This window comes from Clarias gariepinus, chromosome 6 (genome assembly GCF_024256425.1).
Source record: "Clarias gariepinus isolate MV-2021 ecotype Netherlands chromosome 6, CGAR_prim_01v2, whole genome shotgun sequence".
NCBI classification, from domain to species: Eukaryota; Metazoa; Chordata; class Actinopteri; order Siluriformes; family Clariidae; genus Clarias; species Clarias gariepinus.
Genome location: NC_071105.1, coordinates 18808130 through 18829448, shown reverse-complemented (window position 1 = coordinate 18829448; position 21319 = coordinate 18808130). Strand labels below are relative to the sequence as shown.

Here is a 21319-nt window from a genome sequence, read left to right as displayed (position 1 = left end):
TTCGCGCGAGAAGGGTCCAAAGTGGGAGCTGTACGGAGTAGGCAATTAATCATGTTCCACTCTATAGCATGCACACCTGCGTGTACACACACACACAGACACACACACACACAGATGCAGACACACTCACTTAGACACACACATTATATATATATATATATATATATATATATATATAGACTTATGCAAAGAGAGACACACACACATTTACGCAATCAGACACGCACACTTTTAAGAGTCTCACACACACGCACGCAAATACACACACACACGCACTTGTACATACATGTATAAAAATAAATTCAGGACCTCATGCATTTACACACTGATATACACTGAGAAAGACACTCATACACATACTCATTCAGGCATGGAGGATAAAACACATTCAGGCACAGACGTGTATACACACACACACACACACACTCCAGTGCTTTGCTAATCAGAGTTCAGTCCAGGTTCATCTATGGGTCAGTGGCCTGAGGAGGTCTGCGCAGCACAGCTTGACCTCTGACCTATTGACTGGGTAATTTACAGCGCTGCAGTCCGAGCTAAACCCCGCGCCGATACCCGCTGGTCTGATGTGCGCGATTCGGCGTGGTGTTGCGGGTGCACACTGCGGCGGTCAGGACATCACACGCTCCACACGGCGTGGGAAATGTGTGAGTCAGTCCTGACGCGTACTCAGCTCCTCTGAAGAGCCGTCCATCATGGCTGTCTCTGCACCGCGCGTCCTCGGCCCTGCTCTGCTATACTGATGAAGCCTGGTCTTGGACTCAACTCTACTCTTATCCTGGTCATGTGATACACTGCATTAGCGGCTGATGGATAATTTAATGATCACGGGGTTCGGGAACACGAGGCGCGTTTACACGAACACTGCTATAACTACTAAATTATACTTTTATTTATTTTTATTTTTAAGACTGACTGCAGTTTTACACATCTGTACATCACCGACCCGAAACATCAGTCTGTACGTTATCCTTCACAAGCTGAACCGCTTTTTTTTCCTTTTTCCTTCTTGAAATAACTTGTTTTTGGCAGACCTTAAACACTGTGGCAGTGCAAAGATTTCCGTTCAAACGTGGCACTCCGGGTCAGAGCCGGGGATCTGCGCGTCCCCTCTGGGGCCGAAGGAAAAAGCTGCGAGCAGAAGCCTTAGGAAGGAGGATTCCTCAGGTAGGAATGAGAATGAAGAACAACAGCACCGAGTGGACACGAGCTCTAATAAATAATACAGCTCCTCCTCAGTCCATCATGCCTAAGCTCGGTAACGTGGCACATTCAGCAGCTACAGGAAGGGAAATTCTTTTCTCGCATTCCTCAGCTCTGACCTATTGGAGACGTTATGCACTTGGTCTGATCGCTCCTGGCGTGTTACAGCCTGGACAAGTCGCACAATTGTTGGACGGTGTGTCGGCTAGCTAAAGAGAAAGTCCGTTTCCAGGACTGATTAGAAACTATTTGCAGGTAGGGAAAGGGCAGATGGGAAGGATGGGTGGGCACGAGTACGGATTTGGCAGAAGGGGAGGAAAAGTTACACCCTCTGCTCTCTCCTTTCATGATGAGCCTAAAATACTGAACTATCGGGAAGTGCCTTCAAGTATTGTGATTTAAGGGGTTTTCTCCCCCACCCCCACCTATACTGCCTTCACATACTTAACATCCAAAATATATTGTGACAAAATGTCACACAGTGGTTATTTCCCTAGCGAGAAACAAACGCTCCTGAAAAACTGCAAATGTACAAAGAAATGAAATGAACCCAGCATTTCCAGATGCAAAAAAAACAAAAACAACAAAATCACATGAAATTCTGAACGCCGAGTTAAATCTCACGCAAAAAAAACGCGGGCAACGAGAGGAAAAAGGTGTGTGTGTGTGTGTGCAGGGGGGTTTATAGGGGGAAGCATGGAGAAAAAGAGATTAAGAGGGTGAATGAAAGAGAAGACGACAACCGAGCCCGGTCCCCAAGGACTGTGATGGCAGAGAAGACGAGATCAAGATCCTCTAAATGAATTAAGTGAGTGAGCAAGGGAGCAAAAGAGAAAGAGTGACTTGAGAAATCTAGTCAGTTGAACTAATGATGTTTCTTGTCTGACTGAATAATGAAAGCTGAGAGAGAGAGAGAGAGAGAGAGAGAGAGAGAGAGGGGATGTGTGAGCAAAAGCCTACGGTCCTGGTTAAGTGAAAAATCTACCCCAAAGTCTCCAAAAAATTAATGGGACTAACAAAACGACAGTGCCGTAGACAAAAGGCTGCCGTCGTGATGCAGGCGCAGCGCTGATGAAGCATGAAAAAGGTTGAAGAAATCAAACCATTCGAAATGCAAAGAGCAAAATGCAATGGGGCGTACTGGTTTAGAAAAAGCGTCAAAGACCGTGGGTTGGGATGGGAAGCGAAGAGCTGTTACCAACACTGTGCTTCGATTTCTCTTGTACCATAGCAAAGCACCATCTTTTTTTTTTATTATTATAAAAGAATGAAATGCAAGACTTCATTTCGAAGTCAGATCGAATTATACGTATAGTAAGCTATATGCATGTTAATTAGATGTAAGGGGTTCAAGATGGAGTGTGTACGTGTGTGTATGTGTTTGGGAGAGAAATAGAGAGATGGAGGAAGAAGGGAAAACATGAATCGATTTTAAAAATCGATTTAGTTATGAATCGCGATTCTTTTGTGGAAATTCACGCATTCACACTGACTCCAAATTTTTTTTGAAAAAAACATTTATAATAGGGATGTTTTCTACATTTATCATAGAGATGAACCGGTTATTCAGACAGGAAGCAGAACTGGGTTGATTTCAGTTTGATTGGCGTGACCGGTGGTCATCCCATCAGTCTCCGATATAAAAGATTCTTTACCGAGTGCAGAAGCATTTTTATGGAGTTACATTATAAAACCTTGAATGCGTTAAAAGCCTCCGATCCGCCTTTTTCAGCAAACTGTGAGCGAATTGGTCTTAAAACCCACTCATTATACAAGTCCCAAAACACTGACCTCTTATTCGTCGAAAAATTGTGTGCAATAGAAGTCCCGCGTCCACATGTTAGAAGCCACACACCCCATGTCAAGTTGAGTTTTGAGACGCTGGAAGCGTTTGAGGAGGTAAAACATTGCTCTTGCTTTATAATCCTACAGGAGGTACATTCTGAACTATTACATTACATTCAGAAATTATGGTAGATAACAGGTAGCTTTTTTTGTTTCATTTAATTTTAAGTAAAATGAGAGAACTAATGTTATAAGCAATGGGCTAATTGTGTTCATTAAATGTTTTTAAAGATTTTAAATTGTAACAAAATGGAGGGGAATTATAAATCCTTTCATGTGCACTGTCTTCCTGACTAGCCCAAGTATGAAAACCCAAGAAAAACATTAAACCGAGCGCATTAATATTATCCTTGCAGAACGTTAATCGCCACCTACCGACCAATCAGGACTGAGAGTTCAATATCACTATGGTGTAATCAAAATAAAATATTTAAAAGCATTAAACTCATTGCTTGGGGATTTAGAGTTCAGCATTAATGTGATCGCATTAATGTTTCGTCCATTATGGCTTAAGTGGCTGCCACTGTAAACGAGAGACCTTCATTCAGACGATAGTACAACACTCGATCACATGTTCAGCCATTCTGTTCTTGGATCGTCCAACTGATTTCATCTCCTTATGACCAAAATCACGTCGTTACCGGCCGCTGCTTTCCCGAGTGACTGGCACTTCAGGTCAACAATTTGGACTGAGTGCACTTAGAAAAATCACAGCACGGCATGCGGAATTCAACAGGTGGGAACAACAAAGTGTGCCAGGCTGAGGAACAGAAACGGCATTCCTAACCAGAATACAGGGAGGAATATTCATGTTGTTCACTGACTTACTAAAAATAAACAATCTGTTATGAGCTCAGCATAATGAGGCCCCACGCAGTCATTTCAAGTAGTTAATAAAACTAAGTTAAAATCCTGATTCCTAATTATCAACAATGCAGAGCTGAGTCATGCTGTTAACTGCACAAAGATTTTGTTTTTTGTTTTTTCTAAGTAGCCTATATCCAGTCAAAACAGCACGCGTCAGAAATAGATATGTCTACAGAACAGCTGCATTCTGAGCTCATGTCAGGATGTTAATGTAGGACAGTTCCTTGGAGAGCAACTACCCACGCATCTATTTATCTCTGTATGCAAATCAATGGTACTACCCCTGCAGTCTTTTTTTCCATCACAGTGTGGACTTACCGAGTTGATGCATGCGAGTTCCTTGTTCAGTAGCCAAGGCAGAGACAATTTGCCTTCTCCTTTGTAGCAGGACTGGATCCGCTCTTTGATCTTTTCTTTAATGCGTCTCAGTGTGAAGAGGCACAACGCCGACTCTTTCGGGGGCTTGGCCCTGTTTTTCTGGCCCTGAGAGAAGACGGTGAACAGGATGTCCTCATTCTCGGACACCCCCAGAGAGTTAGCCAGCTGTCTGCCTGGCTTGCTCAGGTAGGCGTCCTGGATCAGGCGATATTCCACCCCGTCCTTGGTGCAACCGATGGGAAACTCCACGTAGGAATAGAACTTTGGGTCGTCGACACAAAGCCGCACAATTTTGGACGTGAAGAACTGCTCCCCGCTGGCGTCTGGTGAGGTCAGCTGGGTGTCTAGCTGCAGAGTTAGGTAATACACAAACTGCTCGCTGCTAAAGCCGTAGATGTAGTAGATGTCGAATGCTGGGAACTTGGACAGTGTGTCTGAAGGGATCTTGAGCTGCGAAGAAACAAACTCATCCTGGTAGACGAAGCTGAACATGTCCGCGTTCTCCTCATTGGCCATTAGTTTGCGGCTCGAGAGGGTCGGGAAGTACTCGGATTTGCCATCGATGGGAGTGCCGATGAAGAGCTTGCTGAGTGTCCCTTCAGAAATAATGACCCCTGACATGGTCCCTGACTCGGCCACGCTGGACAGATAGTGCTCCTTGCGATGGTGGGGTTCACCCAGTTTGAAGAGGTCGTCCAGGCGCAAGAACTGGCAGATGCCTTGTGATGCGCTTCCACAGGCGATGAGTCGGTTCTGGCTGTAATCCACCAGCAGCAGCTTGTTGACATTGTTGGTGGGAGCCAGCTCATGGGGGCAGGACTGGACACTCGGAGGAGGGTAACACTTCTCATTGTCCACAACTGGGCCAGTCATGTGATGCCTTAACATGGTCAGGTTGCTTGAGAGTTTGTAGATCCAGTTAACAGCACCAACATATACCTCACCAGTGGTGTTATGAATGGCTAAGTGGGTCAGGCCATGTTCTGTCAGGGAGGAGGTTTGGAAAGGCTCCGTAGCTCTTCCACTAGGAATAAAGATGAAGGAGAGGGTAAGCAGCCCTATGAGGGCACAGTGTGCCCCTGGCTGAGACCACATATCAGCTCTATTCCACACGGGCAAAGATCGGGCTCTGCGTCAGTCTCCTATTGACTACCACTGTACCTTATAGATATAGAGAGAGAAAGAGATATAAATCCAAAACAACAGGAGCTTGCAGAAATAGTGCTCTTATTGATCCGGTGTCCTTTTCTCTCCTCTTCTCAGAGCAGTCATTTAGCGCATCATATGCAACAACTGTACATTCACAGGGCCTGCAAGACAAGGGGAGAAAAAAAAGGAAAAACACATGAGTACAAATGTGACATTTCCTATTGATTATGCATCACACTTGAAAGGCAAGGAGCAGATAGAAGCAACGACACCATCCATGCTAAATAAATGGTTCAAATTAATGTGGTCCAAGGGGGCGAAACCTTGACAACATTTAATTACTAAGACGGATGGTGAAGAGGTTCAGGATGGATTAGGAGACGCACTGTACATAAACTCATCATCGGATACCCCTGCAACAGCAGACACACCATGGTGCTCTCTTCAATGAATTCATAACACATCCATTATCACAATGTGTCTGAGAGAAGCTTTTTGCAGATTAAGTATTCTCTTTCTCCCTGGCTTCCCCAACCCACCCCGTCTCTCTCTTTCTCTCTCAAACCCTTCTCAGTGATATGCAAGCTTACGAAAAACTTCTGCACCTTCCTGCACTGGTCAGCATGTCTATGACTACCAGCACCTGGAATATTTCTTGATTTAAATATTACTATTTCAGTATTGTTTGATCAAAAAGAATTAAGATTCCTCTAAAAACGATGTCCCTTAAATGTTCAGAGGGTCCAGATGCGACAACCGAAACCGGATGTGAATACCGACACTTCCAAAAGTCATAATCTATAGCAAGGGATGAACTCTTACGGTAGTTATCCTTTTTCCACCATAATTACACGAGTGTTGCATCTTTCCTGAGCAGGAGGATTTCTGCACTGTAGTTCTGGCTGGAACATGGACGATAGGTTAATATTAATGCCTCGTTGTTTCTATAGTAACAGTTCATACACAGGAGCTTGTACAGCAGACGTTCTAATACTAATAATAAACGCTTCTTTTTAACATTCTGTTTAAACTAGTACGTGTTCAATTGGTGGCGGTTTGCAAAAGGGAATTTTAATTGCGCTCGATTTGTACCCGTGTCCTGAAACAGAAAAAGTCTTCAGGATATAGAAAGAAGTTTATGCAGAACACTGCACTATTAGTGCACTTTTTATTCCTTATATGCATATCACAGCAGTGAGAAAGAATTTAGCACTGCAACCTTCAGACAACGTAGAAAATCCCTTTTACACTAGAGCTGCCAAAAAAAAAAAAAAAAAACCTTGATACATGCATGCATCTCATTTCTGTGATTCATAATTGCATGCATTTCCCTGAATTCTAGTCTCTGGTTGACACCAAATTCACACGGTGCAAAACAAAAGACTATGATTCAATGAAGCGAATGATTCCATCATACAACACGATCACTTCCTCTTTTACGGTGTTCCAATATTATTGCACGCTCAGTATCCCAACGCTTGTTCAGAGGGAGGACAATACCAGGCAATCAGACCCTGAAAGGGGAGCACATTGTGACGTCCTGTTTCTGATCGGCTGCTTTTGGTGCTCTCGGTGTCCCTCAACGTGCAGGTGTCCGAGCATTACATTTTTTTATTCAGTTCTTGCATTTAGCAGTGAGTATTTAGCAGTGCATTTAGCACATGCACACACACCTATAAACTTAAATACACACTGCTGTCTAAACAGAGACATGCACGTTCAGTTGTAATTGAATGACAATAACTTACTGTATTAGTTGATTAAACCTGACGTGTTGATTCTAGCTGTTACATAAAGACTCTAATTTTATGTAAGTAAGCTTTTGATCTGTTTAAACTAAACGCAAGTAAGTAAGATTTAGCAACAAACCTTAAGACAAATTCTACACTGTAAACCGTAAACTGTAAACAATGAATTCTATACTGTAAACCATGTATTTTAATTTCACACTACCCACAAACTATGTGACATTCTATTCATGGTTAAGTTATTCACTTAAAGGCTCTAAAATAAGGAAAAAGTACTTTGTGAAAATTTATGATTCGCATTTGAGCAAGAATTGTGCAGCCCTAGTTTACAGTACAACCTTTTATTCTTAACTAGGTGGAAATCTAAAGTGCAGCGTTAGATTCTGCTTGAAGAAAAGGAAGTCATCATAAACCCATGCATTTCTCTTCATCTGTGTTAATACAGTTTTAACTGCCTCGTGGGACTGCAATGGAATGTATGATTTGTTCACTCTTAAACAGGACTAACAAAGCGCATAAAGCACAAAAGGAGGGCTCTGCTGGAGTAAAACACACCACTTGACATTATTTTTAAACCGCTTTCGCTGTGAATTGGTTTGATCCATCTAGGCCATGGACACTAATCATTTTGCATGTCAAAAGTGTATAAATGATCCATTAGATTCGGCCTGTATTTTCACGTGCAGCTAAATGCCATGCCTCATATCCTCCATCATATTCAATATCCATGCTAGTGAGCCGAGACTCTTCAGGGGAAGAGGGTCAATGCAGTCTCATTAGATCACTGGGCAAAAAAAAAAAAAAAACTGGACTTTATCCAGTTTTTTTTTTTTTTTAACTGAGGAAACAATCCAGCAGGCCATCAAGCTCTGATATTCGGGAACAGGGTGATTGTTTTAAGATGTGAGTGCTGGAGCGATCCGTCTATCTGAAGTCGAAGCTCTGGCTCTAGTGCTGTATTTAACATCAGCGACTCTTCCCAGGAAATGGAACAAACTGAGAAATGGAGAAATTTTAAACTGGACTAAAAGCTGGGGCGGGAGAAATCTAAGAGATAACGAGACAAATCTGACCAGGAGAAAGAAAGCCAAGAGGAGTTGGGAATGTTTTTTCTTTCTTTCGCTCTCGCACTTCTTTTCTTTGCCTGTTTCTTATCTCGGAGGCCTCTTTCCCTTCGGCGGCTGATTGAGGGTCTTCTTATCTGTCCATCATCCCCAAGGACGAGAGGAGGGGAAGTGGCGTCACTCTATACAGCTCCGGCGAATGAGAGAGAGGAAGAGAGAACGACTGATGGCATTCCTTTAGCGGAAAAAGCAGAGGAACGCCGGGCCATTGGAGCGCATCACAATGGCGTTTAAGAGGAAGATACAACCTCATTAAAGACGCGCGATAGCCAGCAGGACAAGATGGAATGGGAAGCATGTGACATCCGTCTAGGATTGATGTGGAAAAAAAAAATAGTATAGCATTATTTTAAGAATAAAGCTTTAATGTTGCATATTAACTCGCTGGTCACTTTAATAGGAACATCAAGTACCCCTCATCACTTAGACTATTATTTAATTAGAGGACCGTGTGGCAGCTGTGCGGTGCGGGAAATCATGCGGATACAGGTTCAAAAGCTTCAGATGAGAAACGAGAGTACAACTCCCGGAGTACTTCACAGGAACTCACACACACTGTTAGAAAAAGTGCATGCATCTTCTGATGTCTAGCAATAACTGTTTCGGATTTCTATTACGTGTGCTCTATGCTAGAGATGGGGGGGGGGATAAAAATTCAGTTTATCCAGTTACCTATTGTGTTACCTATCGTATCGGCACCTAAATATGGTGATCTCGTCATATTGCAAGGTCCCCATGTTGATTCCCATCCCTACTGTACACCCCGAGATGCTTTTCTGCTCACCACTGCAGTTCGCATGTGTAGCATGTGCAACCGATAGGATTAAGATTTTAATCCAAACGACCTGACTAAACATGTTCGATTTGAGATCAGTAAATACATTCTTGATACAAGCAGACTCAACTACAATCAAATAATGGGCTCGCCAGGAAAAAAAAAAACAAAAACAAAACAAAAAAAACACACAATCTAATTTTGCTCTCAACTGTACAAATCACATCATGTACTGAGAACAGATGTCAATTTAAAAACAACAGTAGAGCACAGAGACAGCAAGCTCATTTAGGCATGCCATTTGCGCACTGAACGTGACTGTGCGAATGTGTGTATAAGCGAGAGAGAGAGAGAGAGAGAGAGAGGGGGGAAATGGGGAGAGGCAGAAACCTGTAGGAGATTGTCTCAACACTCATTTCTCTTCATTTGAGAGGATCAGTCTTGACGTAGCAGACCGTAAATTTCACAACAAATTGCATCTGCGCACTCGCGTTGTTATCTGGCACAGTAATGGGCGAAATGCTATCAGCGCTCGAGCCCAACAAACAAACACACACACACACACACACACACACAACCATTTATACCGAGCGGAGTTAGTGCACAATGGTGTGCAGAGAGAAACGGATTCGGGGTAGTTATCAAACCCGCGCTATGCTACAGTGCCTGGAGAATGACTGACAGCTGGGAAAATGGTCAATTCTCCTCCCTGGATATATATATATATATATATATATATATATATATATATATATATATATATATATCAAATTCTCCTTCTTCAATTTCCATAAAGGCATTCTTGCTTCTTCAGACTCGCCAAATTTCAATTTCCATCCTCGTTTTTTTTAAGCACATTTTATTTGCAAGTCTAGATGGGAGTCAAAAACACAAATGAAATTTCATACAAAGCAAAGAGAGAGAGAGAGAGAGAGAGAGAAAAAAAGTGGCTGATGAAAAGTAAAAAAGATAATAGATGACAAGGGCACAAATTGGAGGACGAAGGACAGGGGATGGGAAACACTGAAATTTGGCAGGGAACGATTTTATTTGGCCTCCTTTCCCCTTCTCCATTTGTTTGACCCTAAGGACGTCGCCCTGGCTCAACATCCAGGTACTCTCGCAAGCACTCGAACCGCCCCTCCCGATGCGCACGCACTCACAAAAACTCCTCATATACCCAGACGGAGCCCCTGGACAGGCCGCTAAACCTGTCTCCTTAGATAATGGGGTGTGGTGGCACGGCCGGCTGCTGATTTATTGCTTGTGGCATATCAATTACAGCACTCGCTTCAGAGAGAGAAAGAGAGAGAGAGAGAGAGAGAGAGAGAGAAGGAGGGAGGGAAAAATACTGCTCAGAAACACACATACTGTAACACTATATGCTATGCTCACATACAGAGCTATATAGATAAACAATGTGTTTTTCCATACACACACACACACACACCAGTTCGAAGCAGTTCAAACCTCACAGACAAACAGAAATGCAAACGCACTTCTATATATGCACACACACATACACACACACACACACAGTTAATAAGATCGTAAACCTCTGCAGCATTCCATAGGCCTAATAAGATTCACAACATCTCGATCGAGCGATGAGGAAGAAAGGGAGGGAGATGAACGTGGCAAACGCAGAAAGTGGCTGGTCAGCAATGAGACGGTCGTTACACAGCTCACTATCCCGGTAATTAAACTAAACGAGCGCAGGGGAGAAACACACAAAAATACTGAACGCTGTCCTCATCTGTCACACACAGAGAGAAGTCTCCAGGGCACAACTACTGTATACCTTCCGGCATGACCGGCGTGTGTGTGTGTGTGAGAAGCGTTGATGATGGGGAGTCACATGGAACAAAACATCAGTGCATCTGTTTAGGGATATTTAGGGCAGCTGTCTTGTCTGCCTACGCCCACACACACACATACACACACACTTGTGTAGTAGCACTTGTGTTTGCAGTCGTAAACTGGATTACAGTGTGACACACAGCGTGTCGCAGATCAGACCGTGTGCCCTGTGTACATACACAAGAGCTGAACGATATCTTGTACAGTATTAACTGCAGTAACACAGGCCCTTCTGATCCATCTCTGAGGCACGAAGGGTGAGGGGGTAACAAATTGGTGCTGGGACGGACGGACATTTCTAAATATGCAGCTGTGCCGAAGAACAAGTTTGTGTCGCCATAAAGGTGGTGAATAAAAGTTATTCTGAAAAAATAAATGTTTTTTTAACTTGGTTAAAAACGTAAAGTTAAACTGAAAAGATTGTTTTGACATGAAAGTTAACTATTTGTACTTTCATAAAACTGTTTTTAAGCATATATACACTGTTTTGTCTGAGGAAACATAACTGCTTGAAGTTTGAATTATTCACCATTGCAGTCATCATTACAATTGTACCTCGGATTTAATCCATTCAGGAGGCTAGTTCTTAAGGCGATCATTTGTATTGTGGAACGCTTTTCTCCATAGGAAATAATATAAATGCAGATAATCCGTTTCAGCCACCTAAAAATATTACCAATTTCCAACACAATTATTATATTTTTGGATATAAAACAATCAAAACATTTAGAAAAGACATGTGTAAAATGAAGTAAACCCTTTGTTGTGAACAGCGCCGGGCATACACACAACTTACAGTAGGCGGCGTTCGGTCACTCGTGTGCCAAAAATGTCTCGTATGCTGAAGCAAATTTATATTTAAAACAAATTGGAAGTTTTCCCCCCCAAATTTAGTCGTGTCCAATTCCTTCCCGTCACTAAGGAGCTCCCACTATAAGCTACTACTACCACGTGTTTCCTCCAAACCATGTGACACCAGTTGACCACATCTTTTCAAACTGCTCACTCGCGCACCATTGCGGGCGGCGTAACACACTTGGAGGCAATGTTATCCGCTCCTTCCGCTTCCGTGAGCTCACAGACGCCCCAGATTGGCTGAAGAGCCGTGATGTACCTCTCATCCCTCCCCTCTGAGAGAGCTCGGCCAATCAGCTCTCTCTAGACATCTGGCTGCGAGAGGTTACAGCATCACCTGGGAATTAAACTCACGATCCCCCGATGATAGGGGGAGCACTTTACCAATGCACCACTCGGAGGTGTTCGTATGCCGAGGTAGGAGATTTGATGGTCTGAATAAAAATTTTTAAATAAAGCAAGAGTATGAGTATTTGATTTCATTAACGCTCAGGTCTGGTGAAATAATCAACAACACCTGTGGTTGTCAAAAACGTTAAATCTATCAACAAAAAAATAAAAAATAATCAATGCTGTACAATACACCTTATGTATTTTGTGCGTGATGAACACCACGACTCATGCTGGCAAATGTCTTACTGATTATTTTCACAGAGAACGCAAACACAACCTACTACATTAGTCACTCCATGAGAAAAGAATAATAATAATAATAATAATAATAATAATAATAATACTCATCATTATCATCATGTACTCATCTGAAATATTTCACTTAACTGGATCACCAAGCGTCATTATGTTAAGTGAGCCATCAACGTTAGCTATTAGTAGTGTAATGAATCGGATTTGATCTGCGAAATCTGTACGGATCGCTCCACAACTTTCAGCACATATGTAAATCACAGATTAAGTGCCAAGCGTAACCATTATAGCATGAAATAAAATACAGAGGGTCCCAAAACACACTTCAACATAAAAAATAGATCTTAAAAAAATCCCGGACACATGATCGTATCAGCGATGATGGTGTGCCTACTGATATTCTCAGAGGGAACATAATACTACACATTGCAACCATAATTCTAGTAGAGTATTTAAATAGGGCACAGATGACACCTTTTGAAGTGTGTATACATTGTGTTGGGCCCCTCTGTATTACTGCCGCTGTATGGCATTACATTAGGGCCCATTCCCGAGGGAGCAAAAACATATTATATTTCCTCTAACACGTGGATTAATTTGCTGTGTTTATTGGTTGTTCAAACACTCTTTTGGCCACATGCTTTGTGCAGGGTTGCCAGACCCTAAAGACAAATCCCCCTGTGCAGAGTAAAACTCCAGTAAAAACCAAGTACCAATAATAATGACATATGTACTAAAACCTGTAACCTACTGTAGCCTAATTATACGCAGAAAGTCTTTAAGATAAAAAGCGCTCAACTTTTTTATTCATTATTCTTCAAAGAAAGAATAAAATAAAAACAATGATGACTTGTATCACACTTTGATTCAACAATTGAGTATTTTATTTTTAAGATTTTATTTAAACTTTATGTTGAATGTTTTTATTTAAGACTTTATTTAAGTTCTACAACCAACACATGTGGCTCAGGTGAACTTTTTCTAGTCCAATGGTTGCTAATAAATGAATATTAGTAAAATACAGACTACTTATGTGTGTGTGTGTGTGTGTGTGTGTGCGCGTACATGGTGTCCACGAGAAGAACAGAGGAACAAAGATCTACAGAGTCAGAGATGAAAATAAAGGCTATGAAAAGATTTGAATAGGTGTTCCTCCCTCTATGTCCACTTTCTTCCTCTGTCCCCTACAGAGCGTCTCCACTCGTCTGCACTTCCTCCATCCACCACAGAGGAACAGCTCCCGCATCAAGTATGCACAAGAGCAAGAAAACGAACAATGAGACTGTAAGTGTGCGTCTGGTTCGACAAAATTATCCTCCATTTGTGAACTTGCACAATCGCACACAAATAGGACATGCATACTTGTGTGTGTGTGTGTGTGTGTGTGTGTGTGTGCGCCCCACAAACCACTGTATACACACGCCGCCCACGCCGACGTACATGTAAGCATCAACTGAACCTCATTCTCTTTCTAGAATTGTTTTTGTCTTTGTCCTCACATGGATTTACGTTAAATGAGTGTGTGTGTGTGTGTGTGCCGTTCTGTGTGTGTGTGTGCGTATACTGCGCCCGAGTTACAGCTGCTTGAACTCTCTTTTTTTTATTGTGCGGACAGAAATGCCGGAGCATAAGGAGGGCACTATTCATCCTGACCCTTCAAATCTGTGTAATATCATTATCTCACTCGGCTATCATGTGCATCACGCTCAAGGCTTTCATTCATCGCTGGCGAACAAAGCCGCTTTCGTCCGGGCTCTAGAAGCCGCTCTTTATGGACATGTGGTGCAGAAGAGACACAAGGCCCGAGGGGAGTGAGGACAGGACCGTCAGAGAGTGGGAAACGAATGAAAAATGTGATGTGAACACTGCCGCTGGGATGCGGATCTGCAAACCGCAGCCTTCCACACACACACACACACACACACACACACACACACACACACACACACACACACACACACACACACACACACACACACGTGTATATATACATACACACTCCCAACTTTCATTACAGTAAACTCATACCATGTGTTTGTGTATGTGGCACAGAGGGGGGGAACTGAGAAACAGATAGAGTGAAAGAAATCTGAATTTGAGACACAGAGAGAGACAGACACACACTGTGAGGGCGAGTACGAGAGACACAGACATCCTCTAAAAATCAATCTTAGGGGTGACCCTAGCATTTACTCTGTTATCACTGCCCCATTGCCTCTCCTGTCATTTTGGTCAATCTACAGAACCCTCCTCTCTCTCTCTCTCTCTCTCTCTCTCTCACATATGTACACATGACCTCATCGAGGCACATGTATCACTGTCCAGATGAGAGATTTGCATTTCCACCACGGAACGGTGAGCGTGTTCAACACAACACACACATTCAAGCATCATTTGCATTCCGTGGCTTATCTCCACCACTTCGGCTGGAAGCCAGGCCAGTTATGCACCTCTGCCTCTCGCGCTCGAAACACGCGCACAGGCCTGGTGCAGGGCCTCGAATAAATATAACCAAAAGCCCTCGATCATCATGAAACTGTCCTGCTGAGCGCCGATCAATCAGCCTCATCCCTCTGGAACTCCCTGAGCTGTGGACCTGATTCCCGTACCTGCCACGGCGTTTGCGTTCGGGTCCTGTTTAGTGGATCTGTCTGAAAGAAAGCAAAGGAATGGAGAGAGGAGAGGAGAGGACGGGAGACAAGCGAAGGAGTGGCCTGTCTGAACGCTCACTCACGCAGACACAAGCGCACGCATTCTTCTCCGGGCTTCCGGGCTGGTTTCCACGGACGGTCGGTACACACGTACAGGAGCGGTAAAGCATTTCAGACACACACGCATGCGCGTGAGAGAGAGACAGAGAGAGAGAGAGACAGAGGCGACTCCTATTTTCTGTGCCGAGGCCTACGGACTGAAAGGGTCTTTCTTCATTGGATAGCTGAAAGGGGTGGGTGATGAGAGAGAGGGAGAGAGAAACATGAGCTGAGAGATAAGCAAAGAAGGGACTGATGGAACACCGCTGGGAATGAAGATGGACAGGAATGCAGAGAGAGAGAGAGAGAGAGAGAGAGGGAGAAAGAGGAAGGAAGAAAGAGGGAGAAGGAAAAAAAGAGGAAAAAAAATCAAACAAGCCAAACCTGTTATGTCTATTTCAGTGTAATCAGTCTATTTGAGTCGCATCACTGAAGGGATAGATCGGGGTGTTTTTTTTTTAAGTCTGTCTTAAAATCCAAAGTGAGATGCATCCAAGTACATTAGCATAGCTCTTGGTTGTTACAAGTTTCCCCCGCTCTGCACACAGGCCGCGAAGTGTGTCACCCGGAACGCGAGTACAATGCAGGTAATCAGAGTTGAATTCCACAACCCTCGTTTCATACATAAATGCATTCCAAAGTACAGCTGAAACTCATGAAGCTTCCGCAGTCCCACTGAAGTACGTCATCTTGAGCTCTTTGTATTTAGTTCACATTTAACTCTTTCCTTTCCGCAAGAACTAGCCAATATAGCAAGAAAGAAAGAAAGAGATTTGTACAGATATTTGTTAGCTTTAACTCTGAAAGATTTTGGTTTTTAGGTAGTTTAGGTCAGATGGAACTGCAGAAACTTCCTGAGAGTCTCAGCTGAACTCTGGAACACTGTTTCACATGGAGCAAAGGTTGTAGAATTTGACCTGACAAACTTCACGGTCGGTGTGCAGAACAGGAAAATTTACAATCACCAGGACCTACTGGAAATGTACTTACATGCATCTCAATTTTGATTTGATTTGGTCAAGAGTCTGGATATCATTTGAAGATCTTCTGGTACTGATATCCCAACATATACATAGACCAACTTTATGACAAACCTAGGACGATTTCTTCCAGCCCAAGTTTCCCTCATCACAACAGACATCCTTATCTTTTCCTTCATAGTGAAAGGTTACATCCCCTCTAAGATGGAACAACGATCAGAGTGAGATGACCAGGCACCAACAGCAGGGCTAGAGCTCCAGAAGACTTGATATGAACACAATTCAACATGGTACTAGATTTTACCACTCTGACATGTACGCGCAAACGTAAATAGTAGCCAAGTTACACTTGGAAAAATCTGAAAGCTCATTTATTTTATTTTTTTTCCCTTCGGTTGATCTCCAGTGCTGAAAGAGCATGCAGTCGAGAACACTGCAGTGTTCCAGACAGAGATTAATCCTGCATTTAATCATATTTCATCAGCTTTGATGTATTACCTGACTTTGCAACTACTAGGTTAAGACATTTATTGGACCAGGAACTGATGCAATAGAAGCTCATGCAGTGTTACTAAGTATAGTCTCCATCCCCTCTCTCCTCAGTGCGTTTACACTCTGAGCATCAACAAGTCATGTGACTCTTTTCTTTTATTTTTTTATATGTAATTTCAGTTCAAAGTATTAAAAAAGTAAAAACAAACAAAAAAAAAACGCTTCCAGAGGAGTAGTGAACTGAAAAGTTAAACAAAAACGAAGAAGCGACATGTTTGGTTTGTCACATGCACTTCATTCCTTCGCATATGCCAGCTTGTTAGAAAGCTGGCGTCAAGAGTGCAGGGTCGGCCAGCGTATAGCGCCCCTGGAGCTGTGAAGGTTAACGGCCTTATTCAGGGGTCCAAGAGCACCAGGGCGGAAGTGATGGAACCCCGACCTTCTGATCAGTAACCCCTAGCCTCAGCTATTACGCCACCACTGGTGAGATATGAGCCATTACATAGCCATCTCCTTTCTCCTTCTTATTTTTTTTAAACTAAGGCTGCAGATTTTGATGATTAAAATAATAATAATAAATAAATAAAAATGACATTTATTTTGACACGTACTATAACTACCATGTAACGAGATGTACGAGATTGAACTATTAAATAGCTAACACCAATTAATGGCACAAATCTTAAAATGATGTGTCAATATTTATTTATTTAAAATAAACAAATACTTAAATAATTAACAAAGCTTTATATAAATTGAAAAAATGCGTATATATGAGCTGAAATAAATTGCAGGTTTTTGTAGTTTAATAATTGTTTAGGTCTAAATCACAATATATGATTTTACACAATTAATTGCAAAGCTTTTTTTTTAACATACCATTTTTGGGCTTCCACACCAAGCAGACCACACGGCCTCATCAAATTGGCTTTTTCACACCTGATGTGAATGGCACAGCTGAAGTGTGCACTTTTTATTTCTGGGTGTTTGTGATTTCTTGCTACGGACAGTATAAATGTTATATAGTGCAGCATAAATCCATTAAGTAAACACTGCTGTGTTGTACTGCTGCAGTGTGCGCCGTGGAGTCGATGAAACTAATGAACCCAGCTGTTCAAACGGTACCATTCGCTAGCACTTATTGTTGTGAAGCAGGTTCAACTAGATGTGTATGCTGATGCAGGTCGGCTGAAACAGTTGCGATGAAAATGCGCACTATAAACTACGCCTCGTGACTTCAATAAGCTATAGCGAGACACGAAGTTGGCCCAGCTTTCTCATTACACAGCGCGAGTAGTCAAGAGCTAGATTGTGCCAGCTACATTCATAAACATTGTTAAATGTGTTTAAAAGGGAGGGACTACGAGCTTATACTATAAACCTATAAGCTTTTCCTTTTTTGATGAATGAAATCTATGTAGTTAGAAAACGTATCCCTTGTTGAAACAACAAAAGTCGCCCAAACTTTTGTATCTCTTTACGGTAACACATCGTGAGTTGTCTATTAAAATCGTTCCAGGTTTACAAAAAAGAAATAAATAAATCAGCAAAACCTGGAGCAAAAACATTCAACGATCCAGAGGAACCACAAGTCGTGTTCTCACACAAATCTCGTTGAAAAGGTGTTAATGAGACCCCCTCGATATTGCTCGACTTTCCCGTGTTGTGTAATTCACACAGAACCCACGGATTTTGTGCCAAGCCGCTTCTGGGTTCGCTTTCGAGCAGTGTGTGGAACTCCGCTATTACAGCGTGTAAAGTGTGGCGTTTACCCAACAGCATCAGCGTCTAGTGCGACAAGTACCTAGTGTGTGGAGAATCCTGTGCACCTCACTGCTTTCAGAACAACAAGGGCAGGTGAGCTGAGTGTTCACATTTACATCACTCACCACGCACAGCGTTCCGCTCGGATCTCACCGCCATTTCTCACTGGCGAGATGTTTAACTGAGCTACCTAAAAAGCCCCGCCTTCAGGCTCTATGGTTGGCTCCTATGTCCCATGCCTAACCAATCACAGATAAACCTGAATTCTTGTAACTGATCACAATGCAGGATTTGTAGAAACATGGTTATTTTTACATCTCATTTTATCTATTAATAACTAGAATAAGTCTCATGCTGTCACTTGCAGTTTACATAACAGATGTTTTTAATGCAATCCGAAATAAAAACCTGCTCGTTGTTTTTGATGCACTGAAGGTTTAGCACTAATTAAGTGCAGTGACTACTACTCTAAACAAGATACCCGTTGATCCGCTGGTAACTGTTTGCATGATACCACATGGATCTCGTCTCACCTCTCACGACCTCCGTTCCGCTCATTAAAGACGAGTCAGGAGTGATCCCAATTCCACCCCTGTTTCCTTTAATACAGTAAACCAAGCTGGAACGATGACGCGCGATTCATGCTCTTGACTGGCTGTGTGACCAGGTCCACCAGTGTCTGTGTGTGTGTGTGTGTGTGTGTGTGTGTGTGTGTGTGTGTGTGTGTGTGTGTGTGTGCGCATCCAAATCATACAGAAGAATGAATTTCCCCAATTCTTCCTACACCAATCTTAAAACTTTCCTTTTCTGACCTTTACAGACAAATAATTTAATTTCCTGTGTGCATGTGTGTGTTGACAAAGCGAGACTCAGATAATGAATAAGTGCACTAACACACCAAATATGCCCTCTGTCACTCTTTAGCATTCTCATTATTAGAAAGGGTACATTTGCATCTTAAACACAAATTAATCTCTTAATTGAATTGCAGATTTTGGGCTTTTGTAGATTCTGTGTGGGTATGTCTCAGAGAGAGAGAGAGAGAGAGAGAGAGAGAAAGAGAGAGGGAGAGAGAGAGAGAGAAAGAGAGAGGGAGAGAGGGAGAGAGGGAAAGAGAGGGAGAGAGAGAGAGAAAGGGGCGAAATGCTTTTCTATTTCACAGAACTAGAGGAACTTTAGCTTTTCCACACAGTAGGAGCTGACTGGTTCATCAAGGCGGATCATGATGTCCTTGGGTAAGAAAACAAAATCATTTTCTCTATCCTTCTTCTCGGCCTGTTCGCTCTCGCACTGCACCGTCCCAGTAGATTTTACAGAATTATTATGAATAAGAGCATGGAAATGGAGAAGAGCTACAAATGTACCAAAGGATCAATTTGCGCCCATACTGAGCAGGAGAAATGTAAAACACAGAGGTGTACATTAACCTTGTGCCGTGTAATCTGTAAGTAGCACTCAGTAACATCGTCTACTACACTTTTCTCATATAAAATCAACAATACATTCATCTCTATTTTCACTTCCCTACATGCAGGGCTTGCCCACGACCTCGCTTTGAACCCATCCTCTATGACCATAATTGCGGGTCAGAAAATTGCACACCAATGTCAGTACATGTCAAAGGGAAAGCTGTTCTTAGTGCATACTTGTACAAACACATCATCTACAGAAAGGAATATTCCATAATCTGCTACAGAGAGCCGAAAAAAGCATGTAAATCTCAGTTCAAGTAAAATACTGGTTTTAATATACATACACATCTATATTTATCATCTATATATACACACACGCACACGGGAGCAGCCGAAAAACCAACAACAACACATATACACACAGGAAAAGTCCTATTTCTATAACAAATAAAGCGAGACGCAGTGTGGCCTTTAAAGGACACGAGGTAACAAGTAAATGTGTGTTTTGCCGCCTTACCTCTCCCCGAGCTGTACGGTCCTGATTAGTAGATTAAGGGCGAGTTATCCTAACTATGAGCTCTTCAGCAGCCGCTAAAACAACTTGCTACGTCACACACACACACTGAAATCACAGGCTACGTTCACACTGCAGGTCTCGATGCCCAATTCTGATTTGTTGCCTGTAGTCAATTTTTTTGACCGTCTGTTTACACGTTCTTTCAACTATGACTCGTATCCGATACACGTGTTTACACTTGCCATACCATCTAAAACATCGCGCATACTTAAAGGGAGGTTCTTGCGCTACACACTAGCCAAGATAGACGAGGGTGAAGTATGCTTGACGCTCTGCGATATATGCAAAGTTCGCGAAACGTCACCATGGTTTTAAAACGGAGGAGGAGGAAAAAACCTGTATAATTTCAGCCTGTGCAAATGCTTTATTCACCAAATACTGACTTTTTAATGTTATTTAGGGTTGGGTGCTTTTCCTTTTCCAATGCACCTGCGATGTTATAATTCCACACGCGCTTTTATTAAAGAATAACATTACACCATTAAATAGCGAAGAAGTCGCAGTTTCAATGACATACAGAACACAATGACTCCAATCCGAAAATCCAATCCGTCTGTTTACACGACAATCACATTAGCACATATCTGATTTATTTCTACATATAAAGGAGGCCTGAAACCGATCTCGAAATATCGGAATGCATGCGTTTTTTTTCCTGTTTACACGGACATAAAACATATCCGATATGTGTCACATATGAGCAAAAAATCGGACTTATAATCATGCTATGTCACAGAGTGGATAAGTTAGCCTTGTATACAGTGGTTTGTATATACAATATGCGCAGGCCTTCACGGCAAACCATGTACCAAACATGGCATATTTCAATGTTAAAGAAAACCACCTGCGATACAGGCTCACACACACACAAGGAGAAGTA

General features: G+C 42.5%; 1 protein-coding gene across 1 annotated transcript in view; it reads right to left on the bottom strand.

Moving 5' to 3' along the window:
• Nucleotides 1-21319, bottom strand: part of plxna1b (plexin A1b) — a 197610-nt gene that overhangs the window by 158210 nt on the left and 18081 nt on the right. The window contains exon 2 of the mRNA XM_053497844.1: nt 4249-5618. Within this exon, the coding sequence (XP_053353819.1) occupies nt 4249-5403 (1155 nt within the window). The 5' untranslated portion in view covers nt 5404-5618. The remainder of the gene's footprint in view (nt 1-4248; nt 5619-21319) is intronic.